Raw genomic sequence first — 25,305 nt, forward strand, 5'->3', positions numbered from 1 at the left:
TGGGACAATCACTCCCTCCAATCAAAAAGAAAGAGGCAGGTGAAATCAGACACATTATGTGTAAACAAAAGTTGCCAAAAGTGCTGGTAGAGTTCCCTAGACCAGTTAAAAGCAGTAAAATTACAGAAATATTTTGAGGAATTATTCAGCCTTTGGTACACCTGTGGCTCACAAGTTGAATGTGAATGGCTGTGGTGAGCTGGGGGTCGGCCTCTTTCTCCGGGCGACAACGGATAGAACAAGAGGACACAGTCTCAAGTTGCGTCAAGCTAGATGTAAGTTAGAAGTAAGAAGGAAATACTTCACAGAAAGAGTGGTCAGAAACTGGAATCATTTACCCAGTGAGGTGGTAGAGGCATCATCCCTTGAAGAATTTAAAAAAAGACTGGATGTGGCACTTGCTGCCATGATCTAGCTGAACAGTTAGAACATCGGCTGGACTAGATGATCTTATAGGTCTCTTCCAGTCTTGAAAATTCTGTGATTCTGTGATTCTGTGATTTGGTTTAGGTGTGTGTGGAAGGAAGCCCTGGTAGCAGAGGCAGCACTCCGATCACTCAAAAAGAACCCCAAAACTCAAATAACAGCCTGGAGGGTTCCTTGGATGGTGTTTTCCTGTGCTTTGTGCCCAAAGTGGCTGCTTTGGCAGCACTGAGGAAGGAGATGGGGTACAATTACCACGGATTTACAAGCAAGTAGAGAAGATGCAAAATCCTCAGACCAAGGTAAGGAAAATCACTTGTCCTGCTCTCTGAAAATTCCCAGATCATAACTAGAGCTGTTGATGGAAGCAAAATGATAATTTCAGCAAAAGTTCTTGATGAGTTGTTAATTCTGTGCCCAAATCAGGATGAGTCTGAAAAGATCACTGTCATGAAAAAACCCCAATTATTATAGAAATATTTTTTGGCATTATTTCAGTGTTTTAGAGTATTCAACCACACCTGCATGTGGTGCCAGAGCTGCAGTCGATTCTGTGGGAAACTTTTAAACTTTTAAGTAGCTCAAAAGAAAGGAATCCATATTTGGGCTGGGTTTGAGTGCCAGCCCGGGAGGGAGCAGCTCGCAGCTCTATTGCAGGCACAGGCTGCGATGGTGCTAAGTCATAACTCCTGAGGTGTTACCTTGTATATCACACGCTAATCCGTCTGACACAGTTCTCAAAGGAAATCTATTTCAACATAACCTGCCGGCCGTCTCGCCCAGCAGCTCTTCCTTCCAAAATTGCACAAAGGAGCCGTGAACCCAAAGGCTGCGATGACGCGACTTTTCAATTCACTCATTGTGACGCTGCAGGAAAAGTTACATAAGCCGCTGACGGCTTTTGGAGCGCTTTAGAGAGGGAACATTAAAATTAACCCGGAGCGGAAAAAAAAAAAATAAAAAAATAAAACCTTTCCCCGTTCCCTGCGGCGCTCCGCCCGCGGGGCTCGGTGCGGAGCGGCGGCACCAACGCGGCTGCCGAGCGCGGGGGGACGGGGGCGGAGTGTCACCGGAGCGTCACCGGAGTGTTACCGGAGTGTCACCGGAGTGCCACCGGGGCTGGCAGGGCCCTGCTGCGGGGCTGTGTTCGCAGCGATGCTGCGGGGCTGGGCTGTGTTTGTTGGGATGTTTGAGGGCTGTGTCTGCGGGGATGTTTCAGGGCTGTGTTTGCGGGGCTGTGCTGCGTTTGGGGCTGTGTTTGTGCTGATGTTTGCGGGGCTGTGCGGTGTTTGCGGTGATGTTTTGGGCTATGTTTGCGGGACTGTGTGTGTTTGTGGCTGTGTTTGCGGGGCAGTGCTGTGTTTGCAGTGATGTTTGGAGGGCTGTGTTTGTGGTGTGTGCTGTGTTTTCGGTGATATTTTTCGGGCTGTGTTTGCGGGGCTGTGCTGTACGCTGTGTTGGCGGTGATGTTTGGGGCTGTGTTTGCGGAGCTGTGCTGTGTTTGCGGTGATGTTTTGGGCTGTGTTTTCAGTGATATTTTGGGGGCTGTGTTTGCGGTGTGTGCTCTGTTTTCAGTGATGTTTTCGGGCTGTGTTTTCGGTGCTGTTTTGGGGCTGAGCTGTGTTTTGGGCTGTGTTTTCAGTGATGTGTTTCGGGCTGTGTTTGCGGTGATGTTTTCGGGCTATGTTTGCGGTGCTGTGTTTTGGGCTGTGTTTTCAGTGATGTTTATGGGCTGTGTTTTCGGGGCTGTGTTTGCGGTGATATTTCGGGCTGTGCTGTGTTTCGGGGCTGTGTTTGCGGGTCTGTGCTCTGTTTGCCGTGAAGTTTGTGGCTGTGTTTCAGGCTGTATTTTCAGTGATGTTTCTGGCTGTGTTTGCGGGTCCGTGCAGTGTTTGCAGTGATGTTTGTGGCTGTGTTTGCAGTGATGTTTCTGGCTGTGTTTGCGGGTCCGTGCTGTGTTTGCAGAGATGTTTCTGGCTGTGTTTCAGGCTGTATTTTCAGTGATGTTTCTGGCTGTGTTTGCGGGTCCGTGCAGTGTTTTCAGTGATGTTTGTGGCTGTGTTTGCAGTGATGTTTGGGGCTGTGTTTCGGGCTGTATTTTCAGTGATGTTTGGGGCTGTGTTTGCGGGTCTGTGCAGTGTTTTCAGTGATGTTTGCGGCTGTGTTTGCAGTGATGTTTGGGGCTGTGTTTGCGGGTCCGTGCTGTGTTTTCAGTGATGTTTGCGGCTGTGTTTGCAGTGATGTTTGGGGCTGTGTTTGCGGGTCCGTGCTGTGTTTTCAGTGATGTTTGCGGCTGTGTTTGCAGTGATGTTTCGGGGCTGTGTTTGCGGGTCTGTGCAGTGTTTTCAGTGATGTTTGCGGCTGTGTTTGCAGTGATGTTTCGGGGCTGTGTTTGCGGGTCTGTGCAGTGTTTTCAGTGATGTTTGCGGCTGTGTTTGCAGTGATGTTTCGGGGCTGTGTTTGCGGGTCCGTGCTGTGCTTGCAGTGATGCTTGTGGCTGTGTTTCAGGCTGTATTTTCAGTGATGTTTCGGGCCGTGTTTCGCGCTGTGTTTTCGGGGCGGTCTCGCGGGGGCCGTTCCGGGGCGGGGCGGCGCGAGGCAGGTGCGGGGCGGGGGCGCGCGCGCGTGAAGTCACCTCCGCCGTCACGGCGGGCGCCGCCCCCCCCTCGCGCGCGCGCGCGCGCGCTCTTCCCGCGCGGCCCTTTCTGCCTTAAAAGGACAATGGGGCGCGCGCAGCCGGCGGGGCCCGATTGATGAGAAACGGAGCCGTGGGAACCGCGCCTGCGCAGAGCGGCCGAGGGGCGGGGGCCGGTGGGCGGGGCGTGGGGGGGCTCGCGCGGCCGCCGGCGGCAGAGCGCGGGGAGGCGGGAGCGCGCGCACGGCGGGAGCGCCGCGCTCCGCACGCACGGACGGGACCTGGTGGGCGCAGCGCGGCGGTGAGTGACGGGTGATGCCTTCCCTGCTTGCTGCTCGTTGTTCGGGGCTTGTTTTGTTGTTCTGTGTTGTTCGCTCTCGGTGGGTTTCCTTTTTCTTTTTTTTTTTTTTTTTTCTGGTGGTGTTGGGATTTTTTATTTTTTTTTTTCCAGCAGCCGGTGGTTTGCGTTCATTCCAAGTTACTCGCCGGAGCTTGTCCGCAGTTTTTGCAGCGGCAAAAAGACTTTGCCGCCTTGAAACGCTTTGACACGCGTGCGGCTGCTGCGAGCGGCGCTGCGCCCGGGTTTTCCTGCCATGAGCAGAGTTTTAAAGGATGCGCGAGCGGAGAGGAACGCCTCCCGCATTGTTGCGGACCCATCCCTGGAACTCTGACTTCTGCTCCCCATCCGAAAGCACGGTTAAATCTCCAAGACTTTAGGAGGGAAGAGTAGTCACTTCCCCATCATTTAACTCCGAAAGCAGTTCCAAGGTGCGGAGCGGGTTGGGAAAAGCGGGCTGCTCGGCGATGCCGGGCTGCAGGGCGCCTTTCCCGGGCCGCGGCTGCCCTGGCTGGCCACGCGGGCGGCCCCGGCGGTGCGGAGCGGGTGCCGCAGGTGCGGCCCGGGCGCGCCCCGCAGCGCACACCTGTAGCGCCCGCTCGAGTTGGTGCCGGCGGAGGGGAGGGGGGCCCGCCGGTGCCGCCATCCCTCCCTCGCCGTGTTTCACGTGGGGAGAGCGGGGCACTCTTATTGTTTCCAGTTATCATTGGTAACTGCGGGGGAGTCCGGCTCCGTGCACGCTGCACAGAGCGGGCCGTGCGGCCGTGGGCTGGCGGGACACGTACTGTCGGTCGGTCGCGGCGTGGGGCCTGCCCCGTGCTGCCCCCGGCCCGGAGCGCGGCGTTGCGGGCGTGGGGCCGGTGCGGCGGGCGGCGATGGCGTCCTGCCGCTCCCGTAGCTCGGCGCCGGTGCGAGCGGCTCCCGTTCCTGCCGGCGCCAACAAGTTTTGACTCGGGGCGGCGGAGGGCGGCGGGGCGGGCGGCGTGCCCCCGGCGCGGCACGTAGGCAGCGCCCGGCTGAGGGAAAACAAAGGGCTCGCATGTGCTGCGGGCGGCGCGGCTCCCCGGGGCTCAGCGCTGCTCCGCGCCCGGCGGGGCTCGGCCCCGCGCTGCCGGGTGTCCCTGGGGTGACACTTGTCGTGCGCGGGACGCTGTTTTTTAGGGGCTGCCCGCGGTTTTGAGGAGTTTGGAGGCGCGGTGAAACTTTGGCTGCCGGCGCGCTCCGCACGGCTCCGCGCTGCGCGCACGGCGCTGGGGCGGGCAGGGCCCGGCGGCCGCCCCGGGGCTGCCCCGCGCTCCGGGGTCCGCCTTGCCCCCGTTACGGCGTGCCCGCGTTGCCGGGAGGTCCGCGACGGCCCTTTGAAGTGAAACTGTTGCCATGTTTGAATTACGTCAGGGCCGAGCCATGAGGAACCGGCGCGGGGCGGGGGGGAAGCACGGGGGGCGGCGGGGCACGGCGGCGGAACGGGGCTCCCGGTGCTCGGCGGTGCGGCCGCCGCTCCGTCCCCGCTTCCCGCCGCTGCCCCGGTAGCGCCGCATGGGGCGGCAGCTCCGCGGCCGCGTGGTGGGGCGGCGTTTGCAGCGCGGGGGCCGCCTCGCAGCGCCCACCCCCGCGCTGGGGCTTTCCTCCCTGGCGCGCCGCCTTCCCCTTCCCGGGCTCTTCTCATTTATTTCTGATTTCGCCCGTCTTTCGGCGCGTTGAGCGCTCGGCAGGGCCGGGAGTGCTGTGGCCGCCCGCGTGTGCGCTCCCGCGGCTCCACCTGACCGGCGGCGCCGCCCGCCAAAGTAGGTCGTGTGCCCCGGGGGGGTCTTTGTTCCCGGCTCCGGCCGCCGGCGCTAACGGGGGAGCGGGGCCGTGCCCGGGGCCACGCGGCGGCCCGAGCTCTGCCTTTTTGGGGCGTTTTTCACCTTTGTTATTTAGGGTTTGGTGGGGTTTTGTTTTGTTTTAAAGTCGCCGTGTTGCGCCAGGAAAGCGCTCCGCGTTGCGTTCTCACTTTACAGACATAAAAGTTGCCGTGTGCTCCCGTGCCCCCTGTCCGGTGCTGCAACCGAGGGGGTTTAAAGGGACCTGCCAAACCTGTTGTTTACGCAGCGAGCGGGGCTGGATCCCGCCCGCCCCGGGCCCCCCCAGCGCCGCTCTCCCGGCGGGAACAACCCCGGTTCATCCTACAAAGAGCCTCGTCCCCGACCGATGGCCCGTCCTTCGGACCTGAACTATTCAATTAACATCACAATTGCAGAAACTTGCGCGCCGTGGCTGTGCGGGCAGGGGTGCGGGATGCTGCCGTGCCCCAACACGTGTCTGCGCTGGAGCCGGGCCGGCCCCGCGTGGCCGGGGAGCGGCAGGAGAGGGCCCAGCGTCCTGCCCTGAGCCCACGGCTCCAACAGCGGCGGCTGTGCTTGGGCACAGCCTGCGATGCTCTTTTGTACTTTGATTTGGCGCTTAGGAAGGTGGCAGGCTGACACACGCGAGTGTTGCGCTCTTTGGACAGGCAGTCGGTGAGGGTGATGGTTCCTCAGCAAACTCCTTTCCTGCTTGCTTCCAAAGCCGAGGCTGCTCCTGGCAGCCGTGTGCAGGGTGTGTGCACCCCCTTCTCACCAGCCTGCAGTCAGACAGATCCACTGTGTAGTTTGCAGCTTTTTAAATTTACAGATTGCACAAACTCTGCACCACAGGTTTCCAGTTTGCTGTCTGTCCCTTTCTGCTGATGCCATGTGGACACTCAGCTCCTTTGGTACACAGGTGAGCTCTAGGTTTCCTGGGATCCGTGGTACCTGGTAGAAAAGCAGCAAGTAGCAAGTCGGGATTTTCAAACACACCCACAGTCATGCAACACCCAGCTCCCACTGAAAGTAGGTGGGATTGAGTGCCAGAGCCTCTGGGAAAAATTCCTCCTCACTTCATTCTCTAAAAAAGCTAATTGCCGATGTGTTCAGTCTTCCTTTAAGAAGAAAATATCAGTGACTTCTTTGCAGAAGACGTTAAAAAAGCTGATACATTCACAGAGGCTAAAAATAAAGTTTAAACTGTGACGGTTTGTTGTCTTACTCGTGCTGAACAGCTCTTTCTGTGTTACCTAACTCTGCTTTGCATTGGTTCTTAACACCTCATTTCTTGTACCTCCCTCATAATGACATGAACGACATCCACAGGATCCTACTTGACAATCAGCTTCATTCTTGCACCCTCTGTAGCACTTGCTTTTTAGCACAAAGAAGAAGCCAGTGAGCTGGGACTTGAAAATTGCCCAGGCAGGGCTCCATTTCACAACTCAAGCCTTTGCATTTCTGCAGTGTGCTCAGTCCAAAGTCCAAGTGAAGTGACCAGTAATACTGCTTAAGGACACGGAAAAGTATCCTCTTTAATGAAGTCACCTCAGTTGTTCTGCCAAATAATTACTGCTCATTTGGTTTAAGTCCCCATCCAGGTATGTTATCCCTTTTAAAAACAACATAAAAGAACCTAGCCAAAAAAAGCTGTTCAGCGTCTCATGATCCAGAGTGGCTGTGATGCTTTTTCAGTAGCAGGTGCTGGCAGACAGCACCATCACAGCTGTGGTGTGAGTACCCAGATAAGCATCTCAGCCTGAACTCCAGCACATGTCTGAGAACATCCCAGTTTTCCCTGCTGGGCTCAGGCTGAGCGTGGTGTGAGTTATGCAACAGGAGTTTCAGGCAGGGGGAAGTCATCTTTCAAGCTGCAATGTCTGCAGGTGGGACAGGTTTGGAATTTTTTTCCCCCTTATGCAAATCTTGCTGATTATTGTTTTCATGCTTTGGCCTATCCCTTGTGGAGCACGAGCCACATGGCAGCTCAGAGGAGCGCCCACGTGGCTCAGCATCAGTTCCCTAAATGAGCTAGGAGCTTCCTTCCCAGGGAAGATCCAACAGGTGAGTATGCTTCTTTATGGCTTGACTGCTTCTGCAAATGGAACTAGGAACAGCTTGGGATCCAGCTAGGATGCCATGGAGACTCAGACATGGGAAAGAAGTGTCCAATTTGATTTTTGATACACGCTTAGTAATTGCTGCTAGGTGCACTGGCTGTGCTGAGATTTCACTTACAACAGTAGCTGTGGGCATCTACCAGCAAAAGAGTGAGTTACTTATTTTGTCAGAGGAGAGATTCCTGAAGATGTGGTTTTGACCTTCTCTGGTTTTGCTGAACTCACCAAGTGAAAGCATGCTGTGACATTCAGATGTTCCTGGTAAATGCAGCTTTCCTCCAAGTAAAGTTGTTCTGGGTAGAGAGAGGAAGGAAAGTGCAAGGAAAATCTGAGAATATAGGGAGCCAGAAGTGTGTACAATATGCACAGTTCCAAGGTTGTGGTTGTTGGTTATTAGTGCCTCTGTTTTAAACTATAGGGAGAGATGACATTAAAAAGTATTTTTGCAGATACTGACATTGCATTTTCAGATTACTCCAATTAGATTGGTCTCTTACCATCCTTGGAGCATTCTGGCTCTGTGCATGTTAAAATATTCTCTTTTTTTTTTTTTTTTTTTTTTTTTGAGGGATCCAATCTTCTTCCAAGGGTTTTTTGCAGCAGCCTGTGAACTCAGGGGAGGTATGTTTATGTTGAGGCTCTGATACAGATCAGTTCCTCTGCTGATGTACAGTTCTCTGTCTTGCACTTGATTTGCAGTAGAGGTACTGCAGTTTATTTCAGCCGAGGGACAGGCTCAAGAATTTATTGTGAGATGGGTGACTCTGCCTGTGGCGCCGTGGACAGCTCTGGAAGCATTTTTCATGTGTGTGCCTGTGCCTGGGTGTATGCTCCTGCAGAGGCAAAAGCCAGAGCACTTATATTCTTTCTATATTAAGGCATCTGTTTAGTTCTCTTTAAAAGAAAGGAAAAAAAAGGTGTAATTTTGGCTGTGTTTCTTAGTTCCAGTGAAATGCTGTAGGGGTGACAATTGTGAGAGTTTTACTTTGACAGGAACCGGCTGCATCCACATATGTAGGGTAGGTGGTGTTTTTCTTTAGCCCAGCTTCGGGGGGGCTGTGCCAAGGCTGTTGTGGACACAAAAAGGGAAATAAAATCGTTGTTCTCCTCTCTGGCAGAGGTGCTGGCAGTTCTGGGCTGCACAGAGGGTGAGCGATCCCGGGTCAGAGAGGGGAGATGGGAGGGGAGGAGGATTCTGATACTCTGTGTTTGGACTGTAACTCCAGGGAATGTTTCTCGTTGAGCTTTGCAAGAAGCAGGTGAGCGTGTTGGTTCCCACTGGCCTGGTAATTGTGTTACAAAGGGAGACATGCCTGTCTTCTAGGAATTCCATCCTTCCTATTATAAAAGGTTTTCATTCTTCTTGGGTGATCAGAAAGAATGCAGAAGGAATCTGGAAAAGCGAATAAAGTGGCTCAGCTTACTTGGAGATCTGAAAGAGTTCAGAAGTTCTTCCCTAACTTGAAAACTTAATGAGCATCTGAAGCAATGCCTCCTTTTAATTTAGACCATCAAATTAAATTTTGCAAAGAAAATTAAGCACCAAATTCTAGTCCTGACAGGCAACAAAAACATGAAACCATTTTCACACACATGCTTCTTTGTACAGCCTTTCACATGCTTCTTTGTACAGCCTTTCACAAAGGTAATAAGCAGGGTGTGGGGATTTTTTTTTTTTTTTAATTTCCCACTACTTTTTCTCTTCTGCACTTTACTGTTCTCTTTTGAAAGACAAGTTTCTATTTTTGATGCTGCTTTTTCAAAAGTGAGAAGGCAGAAGAATGGCGAGAGCACTTTCCTGGAGACTTCTCTGAGTCCATTCAGGTTGCTAAAGCAGTTGTATAAAGCAGAACTTGAGGGAATAGCAACTTCTGCAAGGAGAAGCTGTGGATAGGGACACCAGGGAGGGAAGAGCATCACTTTTCCCCTGGCTTGGGGGAATACTGCTTTCCCACTAGTGCAGGTAAATCTTCATTTCTGCAGAATGACAGATAATGCTCTGCTAAGATTTCTGATTCTTTTTTTGAGATCTCTCCCTTTCTCTTCTGTGCAACTGCTGATACATTTTAATAACATGCTTAAATTTGGCAAATAATAACAAAGTTAAATAGCATTAATGGCATGCTTAGCTTTGGCAGAATTATGTTGTGCAATGCTTTTTAACTTCTAGGCAAGTTACTTTGTTTCTACTTGCCATCTTTTTTATCTGTCCCAAATTCTGCATGGTTCAAGTTCCACAGCCAAGATTCAGGTGTTAGGGCAGCTGGCATCCTAACTGCCTGCTTCTAATTCAATATCTAAATTGCAAATCTTTCAAGTTAAACCTTTTAAATGGTACAGTCATATTTACTTCTAAGTCCATATTATCTACTAAGCTGCCCAGCTGACAGAAAATTTAGTGTATAATGGTCAAATGGCAACTGTTTAGGATTAAATGTGTAACTGGACTGATGCCTTCCATTTATAACTGCGCTTGGATGCAGTTGTCAGAGAAATCTGTTTAACTTGTGCTTTTGCTGCTAGCTCTTCCCCATTCAGGCATGATGTGTGGTAATGCCATTGCTGACCATTCATCAAGTGGGAAACAGATGGCACTAGTTTCCCTTCTATTGAAGGGTGGTGATGAAAGGCTGCTCCTGTGAGAATGGCAGCAATGATGCAAGGCAAAATATTTTCAGAATATAAGTGTTTTCCAGTCTTTGCCAGAACATTGTAAAACATGCATCTTATTCTACTTGGTGTAAATACCAGCTGGTAACAGAGATCATTTTATCACTGCTGGATTCCTAGAAGAAACTTGGTTAGAAGGTAAACTGCCTTGTTGATAGTTGTTTCTTGCCACGTAGCAGTCAAGATTTTCCTGCTGCTTACATTTGGCAGCATGGGTGAACTTTGTATCTGCAATTAGTCTTTGACTTTGTGAAGGAAAGTACCAGACCACAGATTTAACATTGGAGTAGTCAAACAACATCTAAAATTGCTGTTTGTAAGTTGAAAATTCCCAGGTGAGCACGCTGTTGGATCTCCAGAGGCTTGTTGGGCAATGTCCTCAAGAGTATCTCCCAAAGAAGCACATCAGGTGCTAAGAAACTAAATACTCTGAGTGTTTGCCTACATACTCTGTTGTTTATTTTCTTGACAGGCCAGGAATATTTACCTGCTTTGGCTGTGCATTCATTTGCTGCACATCCAGCAGAGGCTGAGAGTAGTTCTGAGAGTGACCATCCCTCCATGAGTCCATTCAGCCGGTCACTACTTGGATATCTTCTTTTACTTACCAGATCTACTCCTGGCCTTCAGGCCATTGCTGTACCAATACAGGGAGCAGTGAATCTCCTGAAAAGCCTGACACCTTTTGGGGTGACTTTGCTGGATATTTGCACAAGTTAACCTTGGGAGAATATAACCTGGGTGAGCTCCCTGTGCTGAAGAATTCAGCACTTCAAGCCTGTGGAAGACAGCACGACCTGGGACAGGAGGGAGGGAAGGAAGGATTTATCCTCTCCATCTCTCTCGTAGGCCTGCAGGATCTCCTTGGCATTCAGCTTGAGCAAGTGCCTTGCCATCCACAGGCTCTACAAGTCAAGACAAGCTTTATGGAGAGTTGAGTCTTCCTGAATGTTGGTGCAGTAGTAATTGCATGAGCCACAACCTCAGTGACCCCAAGTGGTCTCTGTATGCTGGACTGAAAATGCAAACATGCACACTTTCAGCTGGAAATAGGTTCCTTGATGGATTTTGTGTCAGAGTATTAGCCAACAATATTGGATACAATTTATACTTTTCTGTTGTTCTAAAGAGTCTGGGAAACTGCATGTTTATTTTGCCGTGCTCCTTTACTCTTGATCTTCCCCCCTGAGGTGAGGGGGATGTGTTTTCACCTCTGCAGAGGACTGTGCCTGGTGCTGGGTGGTTCCCCAGCTTTTGCTGTGGTCCCACAGAAGTGTGCAGGATCTTTTCCTGTTGCACACCATCCCCCTGTCAGTCAGGTGAGCGTGATGCTGGGTATGAACATTTTGTGGAAGCAGGTTTCTGAACTCACCTGAACCTGTCTTTCAAAATATTTTATTGCCATAATGATGTGGCAAGTCCTGGCATTGTAGGCACAAGATTTCAAAAATTATTTTTCTCTGTACCACTGGAGGGTAAAAGGATCACAGCCCTTACCTTTCTGAAGGTGGAAGATTTGGGGATAGATGCCTATGGCACAAGTGTTAACCAGTAACCTGAGTTGGATTACTGGGACTTGGTACTACCTGGGACTGAGAAGGGACTGAGAGTTCCCTCTCACCACAGTTGCTCCTCTCCTGAGCTGCTGGGTCATTCAGGTGTTTGGGGTTTTTTTGTTAGCTTCTTCATGAATTCAGCAGCTTGGCTTTTGTTAAGGAAAGAGAGGGAAATGTTGTGTTATTTGCATGGCTCCATCCAATTTTAATTTTTTTTAAAGCAGTGGGAACCTCTTCTCCTGGAGCTTCCTGCAGCCTGTGCCCTCTCTGAGCCCTTGGTGTGTGGGGAGCACCAGAGGCTGCTGGTGGCTGCTCACCCCTTGCAGCAGGTGGTGGAGGCAAACCTTGCACCAGGCTCTGTTCAAAGGAGAACATCTTGGAACAGCCCCTGCCTGCATTATGAGATGATGCTGTGTGGCCTGTGAGGACTTGCTGTGTGTCCAGGCCCAGTGCCAGGGGAGCAGCAGCTTTGCTCAGTTGCTGGTTTGGGTTTTTGGGGTGCTGTGGGAACCCTGTTTGCTCTGACTGTGCTCGTGCTGTGTCAGACTGTGCCTGGCAGGGGTCTGCACTGGGGAACAGCCAACACAGGGGAGAGCTGGTTTGGTGAGGGTCATGGTGACTTGAGAAGTTTCTGCCTGGAAAATGGCTCCAGTGTATAATACCTGCTCTGATAGCAAATCCCAGCCTTGGTGTACTGAAAAGAACAGATCAGGAGGGCATTCTCAGCTTTCTGGGCTGGCACCAAGTGTGCATAGCTGGTGGTTTCAAAGCAACAACCTCCCTGTGCCTGGAGTTTTGCATCCTTTTGGCAGGACATGTGTGGTAGGCACATGCTGAGATGTGCCCCAGGGTCCTGCTCCCTGGCCTTTCTTTCCCAGCTCGGTTTCCTTCCCATGGAAAGCAGGGTGGGGAAGGCAGGAGAGCAGAGCATGTGCTGACATGGAGCTGGGATGCTCACCCAGGCCCTGAGAACAGAGAGGTGCTCCCGGGTGCTGCAGTGCAGACAGGGCCATTGAGGGCTGGGTGCGACTCCACCCTGCTGTTTTTAGAGCAGCTTTTCAGGTATGTCTGCCCTACAGCCCGGGGGAATGACTGCAGCTCATTTAAAACACTCCTACTCACTCTCAGCGGAGTTTGCCAGGGGTGTTTCCATCCAGCACCGGTGGTGGTGGTGGTGATGAAGTAGCTCAGTGACCCAGAGTTCAGCTCCTTACCCATGGCTTGGACACACTGCAGCCTGTCCTGCCACCTGTGCAGGGCCCTCAGTGGCCAGGTGGGCTGCATTCACACATCTGGGTTGTGCTGCCTCTACATGTGCCCTTGGAGTACATTTCTGCAGTAAATGAGCTCATTATAGGTCCTGCTGCGTATTGCTTAATATTCCAGCTGTTAATTATATAATTTTCTCAACAACCACGTTCTAGGTGCATCTGTTCTTCTGAAGACACATTCGATAAAATAAACTATGCCCTAATCTAGCATAGATTTTTTTTTTTCTTTCATTATCTAACAGTGATAATTAACACCAGTTTCTGTTTGTTTTCACAGGACACAGCTGGGAGGAAAAGATGTTTGGCTTTCACAAACCGAAGATGTACCGGAGTATAGAGGGCTGCTGTATTTGCAGGGCGAAGTCTTCCAGTTCTCGCTTCACTGACAGTAAACGTTATGAAAAGGATTTCCAGAATTGTTTTGGGTAAGATTCCCACCTTGGTCAGCAGTTTTGGCATTGATCTCTGAGCTGCAAACCTGATGTAGTGTCCTTCTTGCTCTGAAAGATTAGGTCTGTAAACACCTACCTAAAATAATGAACTCTACACATCCATGGGGGCTTTCTGTGGCTCTGAAAATTCAAGAATGTTAGATTAAACTTGATGAGTAATTATTTAGCAGTTTCAGCATGGTTTATGCACAGTACCCTGTTACAAATGTTGGTGTCTTGGTTCAAATATGATATAGCAATGTGTTATTAAAACTTCTAATTGGAAAACCATTCTCTTAGAAAGTGATTAGCTTTCCAGTTAGGTAATGTTACTTGAAAGCATTGGTAAACAAAGCTATAAATACTCGAGATTTCTTGTAGTAGTTATTGTGAGCTTTCAAATTTTTGGGATACTTTTGAAGAGCTTTGAAATTTTGTATAAAATTCAGAAATTTTCCTCACTTCTTCTAGAAACACTCTTTCTGTAGTGAACTTTAGAGTGCTTTGTATTTACCTTGGATTTTTGTACACAAGTCTGGTGCTGGCAGTTTTCCTTATCATATTTCTTCACTACTGTCCTTGGCAGGCAAAGGCTGTATGCAGATCCATTGCTTTTTTTTTGGTGGTTGTTGGTTTTAACTGCAGTAAAGCAATTTGCAGTTTACCAGGACCATCATTGTTGTGCTGTCTGAAATATGTTTGCCAAGGTAAAAATGCAGACTGGGCAAATAATGGCTTTCTGAGCCCGCCTCATTCATCTATAAATGATCCAAAATCTTCCTATTTAATTGGCTGAAAAGTTGTGCAGTGTTTCCCTGTTACATTTCTTTTAGCATGGATTAGCAGTAGAGAGGGTTCCTGAGGAAAGCTTGTTAGAAGGAGCAAGTATTGCTGTCATTCCAGTGAGTGCTGTTTCTGAAATCTTACCCCGTGCTCGTGTGGGAGTGTGTTAGGTGATGTTTGTTACTCATCCTTGAAGCTCTGTGGGAAAGTGAAGACCTGAGCAAGCTTTTGATGTTTGTTCCCAAGCGTGGTTTGAATAACATGATTATTCCTCCTGCTCCAAACTTAACCAATCCACTGCAGTTGCGTCTTGGTTTTGGGGGAAAAGATTCCAAAACCTGCAGGTGATGGGACTGTTGTGTTCAGTGCCCCTCTGGAGGCAGATTGTGACACCTTTTTATGTCTGTGTGGAAGAGTGCTTTCTGAAAGTGAGACCTGGTCTTTAAATGGCACTGTTGGAGCAATCCAGATGAAGTGTAATGTCAGAAAAACAGAATTTCAGAACTCTTCTTATTCATCAGTTTTTATACTTGTTGCTGGTAGCAAGTGGGGTGTGCTTTTATTAACTGTTGTTAAGTGATCTTTGCTTTTGTTTTTGCCAGGCTCCACGAGGCTCGCTCAGGAGATATTTGCAATGCCTGTGTTCTTTTGGTGAAAAGATGGAAAAAATTACCAGCAGGATCAAAAAAAAACTGGAATCATGTTAGTAATTAATTTCTCTTCTGCCCCAAAACTTACTCTTTCTAGGGAGGGAGGGTGCTGGCAGGGGTTTGGGGTTTGCTGTTTCACCCACACTCTCCCTCAGCATCTCTAAATCACCCTCTCTACCCTCAGCATCTCTAAATCCTTCCTGGAGTATTTACTACTGTGTGGCTCCTGCCTGCTTATGGTGATTATGCAAGCCTGAGATGCAGTCACAGACCAACTTGCTTTGTAATTCCTTGTTTTCAATAGCTCATAACTTCATCCAAAAGTCTCTTATGACATTAAAAAAAAAAAAAAAACAAAAAACAAAAAAAATAAATCAAGTTTGGCCTTTATCCAAAATTGTTTGGATTTTCTTTTTCCCAAACAAAGTGACTTGCTCAAGCAACACATTAATCAATCTCATTTAATCAGATAATTACAATGACTAATAATCTTGCAGCTATTTTCACTCATATATTGTTTTGATATGTCTAATTCAATTCAGGCCTAAGGCTGGGAGGATGATCAGGATTCCTTGTGTATATAATAATCTTTATCCAGGATGCCTTGATAGTAATGGGAGCCATAACTATGGTTATTACTACCACTGGCTTTACTCAAAAGTTAAATTTATTACTAAAAAAAACCCAAAAAACCACAGAGCAAATGCTTGGCAGACACTCTTAACTGGACCTGCATTACCTTAAACAATTATTTGGTTCTAAACTGAATGTGTTAAAATGGGAAGTTGGCAAAAGTAGAACCAAATGTGTTTTTTAAACTAGTTTGCTGTGTTTTCCTGCAGAGATTTAGCCAGATTTAAATGAAACAGGAGAGTGTCAGTGCAAGAACTGCCTTGGATTAACTCAGGGAGTTCAGAATACCTTCTGCTAAGTCAGTGCCTGTGTCTTGACTGTGGCAATAATACCTCAGCATGATGCACAAGTACTCACACATGCATTTTCTCTGTCCTAGGTGGTAGATGCCAGGGCTGGACCCAGCCTTAAAACAACACTGAAACCAAAGAAAATGAAAACCCTCTCTGGAAGCAGAATAAAGAGCAATCAAATCAGCAAACTGCAGAAGGAATTCAAGCGGCACAGTAAGTGGATCCAGAGAGATTCTGGCAGCAAACTTCAGCCTCCCCTAACACAGCTCACTGTGAACTGGCCAAGCTGAATCACTGCTTGGATTTGGTTGTGTGCACTCCCACGTTTGGGCTCTCCCTGTTTTCACAGCCTCTGATCCTCAGAGTTTTGGGAGGGTGTGGAATGAGAAGGAGGAGCTTGTGTGCAGGGTGGGCTGCAAGACAGAGGTGGGGAAGTGGCAAGGGGGCATGAGGAGTCTGGCTTGAAAGTGCAGGCAGTAGCTTATATCCCACTCTTAAATGACATATCCCTAGAAAGAACATCTTGGGCAAAGATCTCATTGAAACTGAAGCTGGAAGAGGCTTCTCCCTGCTTTCAGTAATGTGCTGTGGCCATTTTCAGCTCTCTTTTCCAAAAAAAAAACCATTGCAGTATTTTTCTTCCATACGTACTTTTAAACATAGATTTACCCCCCTCCCCCCTTAAATTCCTACCATGTTTCCTTATACCATCCTCTGCCAGTCTCAGTGATTTCTTTCCAGTAGTACAAGGACTCTCCAAAGAGATTTGGATTCATAGCTTTCCAACAAAACCATCTGCCAGTTAGGCTCTAAATGTGTGTCAGTACTTAAGGCTTTTCTCCTAAAGCAAACCTTCCAGCTTCTTCACTGTTGCTGACCCGGTCTCTCTCTCTTTCAATTATCCTGCCTAGTCAAAAGGAGAGGTCTCCAAAGAATCAGTAAAGGCCCTGACCCAATGAGCTTTTATCTCCTCATTCAAGGCACTGCAGTTAATTTAGAGAGAGTCTGGAGCACAGATCTTCACTGTCTTGAGGGATCTCCCAGTGATTTCAGAGCGTGGCTAGGTTTGAGAGCCAGAAGCTGAAGCCTGATCCTGAACTTCTTTCCAATCCCTCACGTACAAGGACTCCTTCCACTTCTGGAGGCTCTTTGACAACTCCTGACACTCTCTGTGCTGAAACAGGCAGGCGCAAGTGAAATAAATGCATTGTCATTGATAGGTTTTCTCGTTAATTAAAGCACATCTGTGCCTCTGCTCCCAGTCCACAGGTCAGGAGGAGGGTAAACTGTTGGATGCATGTCCTGATCGTTGCATTTCCTCTTTGCCCTGCAGATTCGGATGCCCACAGCACAACTTCAAGTGCCTCCCCAGCTCAGTCGCCCTGCTACAGCAACCAGTCGGACGAGGGCTCGGACACGGAGCTGAGCGCCGGGGCCAGCAGGACACCCGTGTTCTCCTTCCTAGATCTCACCTACTGGAAAAGGTAAAAAGCACCAGAACCTGCCCTCTGTGCAGGCAGCAGGCTCACTTTGCATGCATGCTGCTTGATTCTGCCTCTTCATCCTGGTATAAGGATATCATTTACAACGCCTGTCTGTTCATGCTTGGAAAGAAATGCCTTGTGTTCAAAGCATTTTTCCCTATCTCCCTTCAGTTCCCTAAACATTAAAACAGTTGCTGGGAAATATTTTTGCTGGTTTTGGGAATAGCAGATTATATTCCTGTCTGTCATTATCTCCTCTTAAAACTATGCCCTGTAGATATGATGTGTTGCTACATACAAGAGTGCTCCCAGCTTGCCAGCAAAACACAGCATTTGATTTGGTTGACCTGTGATGGTAGTCATTTGGAAAAAAAACAAAAAAAAAAAAACAAAAAAAAAAAAAACCCAAAATTCTGGAGTGGGAGGAAAGCCACAAGGTTTTCTGGGAACTGATGAGCTTGTTATCTTTTATTGCATGTTGTGACACAGTAATCCCTTGTTTAGCTAACTGCTCAATTGGAATTGTTGTGACTTTGCTGCCTCCTCCCAAATAATATTTGCAAGTGCATTCTAGCCAAGGTTAGTTCATACCAAATGGTTGTGTCTGAAACTTCTCTGGGAAGCAAAGTTGGAGACTTGGTTTTTATATGGACATGTTTGGGTTTTTTCTTTTTTTCTTTGTTGTTTTTTTTTTTTCCCCAAAGAGCTGTTGTGGATTTAGACACCGACCTGTTTTCTGTTTGTGAGCAGTCTTTTTGCCCCTGTCCTCTGGGCTGGAAGCTCAATAAAGTAGTGTCTGGGGTCAGACTTGCTTTTTTGCATGTTTGTGAATTCTGTATATTCTAAACAAAGTATCTGTCTCCCTGCCATTTCTTCCAGGCAAAAGGTCTGCTGTGGAATTATTTACAAAGGGCGTTTTGGAGAAGTCCTCATAGACACTCATCTCTTCAAACCTTGTTGTAGCAATAAAAAGTCTGCCACTGAAAAGCCAGAACAAGAAGGACCCCAATCTCCAGCAATCTCCACCCAAGAGGAGTGGTGACTTCCTTGGATAGCTGCAGAAGGTTATACAGATCCTCTTATTCTCTGGAAAAATACTAGAAAAGTGACTGTTCACTTTGGACACCTGCTATGCTGCCAAAAGACTATTCCCTGGAACTGTTTTTGGGTTTTACTGCTACAATTCCACAAACTCTGAAGCCAGTTTGTATCCTTTTAGAAAGACTGTACATAATATTTAAGATGCTATGGAACACTTGGCAAAGCTGAATGCTGCTGCAAGGTTGTCTAATTTTCCCCCACACTCACTTCCCAAGTGAATATGAGGATGGGGTTTGTATATTAAAGTTTATGTAGTTCATGTTTCTGTACTGAAATAAGCAGTGGTTGTAAACCTTTTGGTTTTGGTTTTTTTTTTTTTTTTTATTTCTTTAAAAGTTGGTTGGCAAACTTCTTAAATTCCCAAGAAAATATTTCATTCTTAGACATGTATGAGTCAATAAGATGAATTAATACATAGAAATGTTCTAAGTCACCTCTCTAGTTATATAAATATATATTTTTAAAGGTGTGGTGATTTCACCCTGTACTACTGACATAACAAAGACAAATTTTTCATCCCTCCCATGTGCACAGACTGGTTATCTGCACACATCTCTCCTTCAATTGTAGCTATCTGAGGAGGCCTCCAGCATAAAAGTGCTCTTGAGAAGTGGTGGGAGAGCTCCCCACCTTAGCCAAGGATTAAGACTTACCTAAGAACTGAACATAGCAAAATGGGAGGTTACTTCTTTCAAACCAGCAGCAGGCACCCTGAGCTTGGTGCAGTAACTCCTGATGGTTAGAGATGGACCAAGAAACCCCTTGATGCCCAAGTCAGGTGTAGATGGCAGCCCAAGCTGAGTAACTGCTCTCTGTAGGACCAGTGCAGCTGAAATGTGACCACAAACAAGATTGCTCCTGGTTGTGGACCTGACAAAGAACCAAACCCCTTGCTGAGCAAATTAGGCTCTGGTCCAGGGACAAAATCTGGTTGCAGCCTGGGGTTTGGATTCACAATAACTGTTTTGAAACCCTTCCCCTGCAGTGCTTCTCTGTATTTGGGTTTTGTTGGTTTTTGTTTTGTTGGTTTTTTTTCCATTTGTTTGTTTAAGCAACTGCCAGGTCAACACATTTGTGAATACTGAATCTGAAAAGTCCTGCTAAGAATGGTGCTGTGCTGAATCAAGGCAGCAGCTCTGTTTGCATATGTGATCAAAAGATAATCTGCACAGATTCCCAGACGAGCTCATGTGCAAATCGTTGTGACACTCCTTCAAACTCTGCTTTGCCTCTAGGGTGGAAGCAGCTTCCTGGAAGGTTGTGCTGCAGTTTTAGCTCCCAGTTGTTTCATGTTCCTTTTATGAAGGTTTTACTTGTGTGAGTTGGGAATTCTGCTTTTTGTTTGGTTGGTTTTTTCCTGGTTTTAGAGGGAGGGAGGATTATTTTTTACTATTACTCTTTTGGGATATCCTACAATGGAATGCTACATGGTGTGATTCTTGTGGTGTCCTGAGTAGGGCCAGGAGCTGGAGTTGGTCCTGATGGGTCCCTCAACTCAGCATATTCTATGATTCTAAGCTTTCCTTTTTTGTGAGAGTCATTGGCATAATACTGTGGTGGGTAGGGTTTAGGACTGGATTTCCATGTAGTCTCAGTTCCTGAAACAGGAATACTTAGCAAATTAAAATATAGGTAGGGAAAGATATGCAGGTTTTAAGAGGAGCCTCTACCCTCAAAGCTTTTTTTTCTTTCTTTTTTCCTCTCCTGTTTGGTCAGCCAATCTCTGGAGAGAAAGAAAATCAGGGGAAACAGGGCTTTGACTTATCACAGCCTTACAGCTTAGAGCTTTCCTTGGACTCATTTTGCTTTTCCTAAACTCTGGGGCTCTTAAGGGAGGACAAAGCTGCTTACCTTGCTTTTATTCTCAACCAAATAGAATTGTTCAGGTTGGAAAAGCCCGAAGCCCATTGAGTCCAGCTATAGCTACAATGAATACTTGATTGTATAAAGGTGTAATTAGGTTGGTCATGTCTATTAAGGGCTTGAGCAAGAGTCCTTGCTGTGTTTGCAGACACCTACTTCATGTGAATTTGTGTTTTCAGCATCAGTAATTCTGTACACCTCAGAAGGCTGCAGTGTTGGTGGTAGGATGTGCTCTGATACGGATCATCTCTTCTGTATTTATTTATTTATTGCTGGATTTCAACCGCCAACTGCTTCCCCTACTCCCTCCCACCTCTTCCATTCCCAGTAGTAATGCAAAATGAGTAGTCATGCACTTTGTATTAATGTATTAGAAGTCTATGGAACCTGTTTTGTACTTTTATACTGTTCAGACACTTGTAATCCAAACTTTGTTTTTACTAGGGTTATGAATAAATTTAGTCTTATTTAGAAAATAAGCAACATCTCATGTGTTTATTTCAGCTCTGTTCTTCTGTTAATTGGATTTAGTGTTGGAGCCAGCCCAGGCAACCCACGTTTCTATTTGAACAAGACCAAGCCTTTTTTTTGAGGGGGTGTGAGGTAATTCCCTTCCTATTTAGTTTGGAAAGAGGAGCAGAGCAAGGGAAGGAGGTGGTGTTTGTTATGACAGACAGCTGTCTCAGGGCAGAGTCACAGAGCTTTCCCCTGGCACTGAGTGTGTGTCAGGCATTCCCTTACTGGCACTGGGTGGTGCTGGCATTCCGTTTGTGTTCCCAGGGGCCCTGCTCTCTGTCTAGCTCACCAAAGCATTCATCAAAGGCCAGCTGAAGTAACAGCACTGAAGGGCTGGTGCTGACAGCATTTGGAAACATCCCTTTCCAAAAATCCAGAGGAGCTGTGGAAGAGACTTGTGCTTCTCTGTTGAAGCTGGAGCCTGGTGTGTGTCCCTTCCCACGGCAGGCACGGGCAGCTGGATGAGCTCCAGCAGCCTGGTGGGAGCAAGGTCTCTGGGAGGAGCTGTCAGGGAGTAACTGAGTTTAGAAGATAATGGGGAAAACATTGCAGCCTTAAGCACGATGGTTTGTTGCAAGAGGCTACTTTGGACTTTGTTGGAGATGCTGATTTATTCCTGCTGATGTGCTGGCTGTTTTCTTACAAATTGAGCATGATGATACTCAGAGATACATATAGAAATCATTTCAGAAAGCTCTGCATAGACTGCCAGATTGTGAGGCAATAACATCTGGTTTTGACGTACTTGCACTATCTGTTGTAGATGCCTACACATACCTTGGGCACAACTGAGTTCACCTAAAATGCAAAGTCCATGTAAACTCACTGAAGAGAAGCAAATGCACCAAAAGGTAACCACCAAATGCACCAAAAGGTGACCACCTAAAGCAGGTCACCTACTATGTAACCCATTATTTGCAACTTTCCACCCTGTATCAAACAATTGGCTCCTTTTCTCACTCTCCCTTAGGCTGCTGCTGCACACCTGTGACTGCAGCTACCATCAGGAGGTTACTGAGGACATCTGTGCTGATGGATAGAGGGATTGTGGGGCAGAAGACCCAACGGGGTTTCAGCTGTGGAAGAGGAAGCTCCTCTGGGAACACTGGGGAGGCATCTTCAGAGCAATGGGAAACAAAATCCTGGGTGTAAACCCTCTTGGTTTCACCTGGGTCAGCTGTCACAATGACAAGTGTGGCATTGCTAAAATGCTTCACAGTGCATGCACTATAAAGGTGCTTTACAGAGGATTGTATTGAAAGATGAGAAAAGAACAGCATAGGACAAGAAGGTATTTTGTTAGAGGTCACCAGTGGACCATGATTTCCAAGCCTGAGCTGGGCATCCAGTGCTGCTGCTGCTGAAGCATGCAATGGCAAAGTCTGTTTGCTTTTGTGTGGTGCTGCATGCGGAGTAATTTTATTCTCATTTGTACAGTTTTGAAGTCTCTGTGACTTCTACAACACTGAACCTGAGACATGCTTTCTGAGCAGATGACTGGGTCCCATCCAGTCCCAGTGACCAAAAAGTTACAGCTCTTCTCAAGTCATATAAAAACTTCATTTGAATATAATGTAAGAAAAACTGAAAGTAAAGGGTTCTAATGTATCTAATGTATTTTTTATGTTGTCCAGGTCAGGGGTAAGAGCAGTCTGACATGTATTCTGCAGATCTGGTCCTACAAGTGTTAATGTCAGAGATACATCGAACTCCTTTTTGGCTTTAGTTTTCTTTCTCTTTCCCCTGGACATCTGTCTATGTAGAAGAGAGGGAGCACATGTCCAGCTTCTGTCCAGCTCCTCGTTCTCAGACACTGGAAGTAGCACCAGGGAAATGCTGCTGGCTTCAAACAGTCTACATTAAAGCAGCACAAAACCAGTGCTCCTTTTCAAGACAACTACATGTAGGGTTTGTAAAGCTGTTGTGGCACTATTTGGTCACTATGGGCATCGTGTAGCCAACCCAGCCTTTTCGGGAAACCCCATTTTGCTCTTTCATGGCATTTCTATTGGAAATTCCATGTTTGTGTTGACCAGCAGCAGCTTTGAGCTCCATTAATGGAGAACAGGTAAGTTATGTGTCTATAGAGAAGTTACACATTCTGAGAAAAGAAAGGTAAGCAGATCCCTTGTGTACTCCAAATGCTGAATGTGCTTGAAAGGAATATGACACATTTCACACCATCTAGCATTGTGAATTTAGGTTTTGTGTCTCTTTTATATTTATTAATGAGACTTATTTGGCAAATACTTTCTACTGTATCTGAGGGAGAGGAGTGTGAGACATTCCTTGCCATTGCCTCTGGCCCAGCAGAAGAGTGACTGGAAAGGGACAGCCCAGGTGTCCTAACCCTCAGTTCTGGGTATGGGAAGGGACTGGTCTGATCCTGCTCAGCCCTTCCCTCGCTGTTGGAGTCTCATCACCACAGACTTGGTGTCATGCCACAACTGCAGCCTTGGCCCCGCATCCCTACAGCAGCCAGAGGATGGGAGAGCGCTGGAACTGGACTGGGAAACATGCCATAGCTGAAACTTGGAAAGGAACGGGGGAATCGCGCACTCTGAGGGCTGCAGAGAAGGAGGTGGCACGGGCGGCTCTCACTGCCGACCTCCACAGCACGGCCTGACAACACCAGGGAGACCACGGGCGTTTGTGAGGAGGTTGGAAAGCCTCAGTCCCCGACGGCCCCGCGGATCCACCGCCGCTCCCGGGGCCGCCAGGCGGCGCCGGCCCGGCCCGGAGCTGGGGGACAGCGGCAGCGTCCGGTCCGGTACAGCATCCCGGGCATTCCTACCTGCCGTGCCAGCGTCCCGGGCATTGCCGGCTGCGGGCACAGCATCCCCGCCGTGCCCAGCTGCAGTGCCAGCGTCCCGGGCATTGCCGGCTGCGGGCACAGCATCCCCGCCGTGCCCAGCTGCAGTGCCAGCGTCCCGGGCATTCCCGGCTGCGGGTACAGCATCCCTGCAGTGCCAGCGTCCCGGGCATTGCCGGCTGCGGACACAGCATCCCCGCCGTGGCAGCGTCCCGGGCATTGCCGGCTGCGGGCACAGCATCCCTGCCGTGCCAGCGTCCCGGGCATTGCCGGCTGCGGGCACAGCATCCCTGCAGTGCCCAGCTGCAGTCCCAGGTTCCTTTCCCTCTGCAGTCCCGGTGGAGCCCCGGGATGGAGCTGGGATCTGTCACGGCTCAGGCACAGCCGGCAGCTCTCGGCTCTCCGCCCTGCCCCGGCACGGCCGGCCCCGCTGTCCCGCAGCAAAAACCGAGCTCAGACCTCAGCGCTGCTCTTCCTGGCTCACAGGAACAGGAAAGTGGGGCTTTGATTGTCTTTCTTAATTTCATCTCGGCAATACCAGGGGTTCATGGTTGTCAGCCTGAGTAAATTAGCGTCATTGTGTCACCCAAGCCAGGTGGCACCAGGTTTGGCCCGGTAAAAGCAGCTGCAGGCTGTAAGAGAGGTGCAAAGGAGCTGCTGCCAGCAGGATCCCTTAGCAGGGAAAGCAGCTCGGTGGATATGCACATGTGTGTGCTCTCCTTGCTGCTGGAGCTGCTGTGAGGATGTGAGAGCCACAGCCACACTCAGGGTGATCCTGACCCTGTTCTGAGGATGTGTCTGCCCTGCGAGGTTCTTAGAGCAGCTGTCTGCTTGGCCAACCTCCACAGCAAAGTAGGGCAAGGACCCAGCACTGCTGCAGGCTGGGACACATGGCAGGCAATTTTCTTAGAAGCTGGGCTGGAGATGTTTCCCTGCTGCCAGGTCTGATCCCAAGGATTTTAACCTAGCAAGTGTTTCAACTTCTGACATCTAGGCAGTAACTGCTTCCTGAAGGCTCTCCCTGATCCTGGGTGTTTGCCTCCAAGAGGTGATCTCTGATCTCCAATTCTCCCTGAAATGAGATGACCAAGGACTGTGACCTCTTCCCCATCACCTGTCACTGTGAAAGAAATACATCTTATATCCACTTACAGGCTTTTTCCAACTCTGCTTTAGGGAGAGCACACATCTGGTCACAAACCAGTGGGTGGGCTTTGCTGCTGCATTGAGAGGTTCTGGCATTCCACATTGCCCCATAACTGCTGGCATGCCTTCTGTGATTTTTTTTCTTCAAGAAATGGGAGTGCAGGACATGCAGAGGCACACATGGCATCTATAACTTGCAGAGCACTGGGCCAAGCCCTGCTCAAAGATGCAGGCCACTGAAATCTAGTCAAAAGGCCCTGTTCTTTCATCTGAGAACAGGTGCAAATTAAATGGCTGTGAAATTTGCAGCTGATTCCCAGACACTACGTAACCAGAATCAACAACTTCTGTTCCACTCCAACAGATTTCACATCCATGTGCTCCTGCTGCTCATTAACATTGCCTTAATTAGGCCACTGCATTCCACAGCAGTCTGGTGCTGCAGCAGAGTTCTGATCTGGTGGGAGGAGATCTTCCACCTGCTTGAGAAACTTCACTAAGTAATTGGGAAAATGCAGTGGATTGAATCCAGGTGAAGCATCACAGGTCAGTCACTAATGGCTCCTCACAAGGATTGCTTTCATTGCAAGGCCACCTTGTGAGGAACTGGAGAGCAAAGCACAGCCTTCACAGAAAGGCTGCCACTCTCTGGCACAGAGAGAGTTCCCGAGGACCAGATTAGATCTTCGTAAATTATTAACTCTCTTAATTATTAATATTCTTATTGATATTATTCTTTATGTCTGATTTACCAA

The 25,305-nt window shown here is 48.5% G+C and overlaps 1 protein-coding gene across 3 annotated transcripts; it reads left to right on the forward strand.

Annotated features, from left to right (window-relative positions):
- Positions 1-3,275: 3,275 nt before the first annotated feature.
- On the forward strand, positions 3,276-20,555 carry SINHCAF (SIN3-HDAC complex associated factor). 3 transcript variants are annotated; one of them, XM_059473266.1, is made up of 6 exons: positions 3,276-3,359; positions 13,116-13,263; positions 14,655-14,754; positions 15,715-15,841; positions 16,962-17,112; positions 17,992-20,555. In XM_059473266.1, exons 2-6 carry the CDS (start codon positions 13,136-13,138, stop codon positions 18,152-18,154), a joined length of 669 nt encoding a protein of 222 aa, XP_059329249.1. In that variant the 5' UTR covers positions 3,276-3,359; positions 13,116-13,135; the 3' UTR covers positions 18,155-20,555. The 3 variants fall into 3 exon arrangements, with proteins under 3 accessions (XP_059329249.1, XP_059329252.1, XP_059329251.1); XM_059473269.1 differs by lacking the exon at positions 3,276-3,359 and adding an exon at positions 3,364-3,438; XM_059473268.1 differs by lacking the exon at positions 3,276-3,359 and adding an exon at positions 3,585-3,826.
- Positions 20,556-25,305: the final 4,750 nt, after the last annotated feature.

Source organism: Ammospiza nelsoni, chromosome 5 (genome assembly GCF_027579445.1).
Source record: "Ammospiza nelsoni isolate bAmmNel1 chromosome 5, bAmmNel1.pri, whole genome shotgun sequence".
Taxonomy (NCBI): domain Eukaryota; kingdom Metazoa; phylum Chordata; class Aves; order Passeriformes; family Passerellidae; genus Ammospiza; species Ammospiza nelsoni.

Coding starts and splice junctions, on each gene's coding strand:
- SINHCAF (XM_059473266.1), top strand. CDS start 13,136: ATGTTTGGCTTTCACAAACCGAAGATGTACCGGAGTATAGAGGGCTGC. Junction 14,755..15,714: donor CAAAAAAAAACTGGAATCAT/GTTAGTAATTAA, acceptor TCTCTGTCCTAG/GTGGTAGATGCCAGGGCTGG. Junction 17,113..17,991: donor GATCTCACCTACTGGAAAAG/GTAAAAAGCACC, acceptor CATTTCTTCCAG/GCAAAAGGTCTGCTGTGGAA.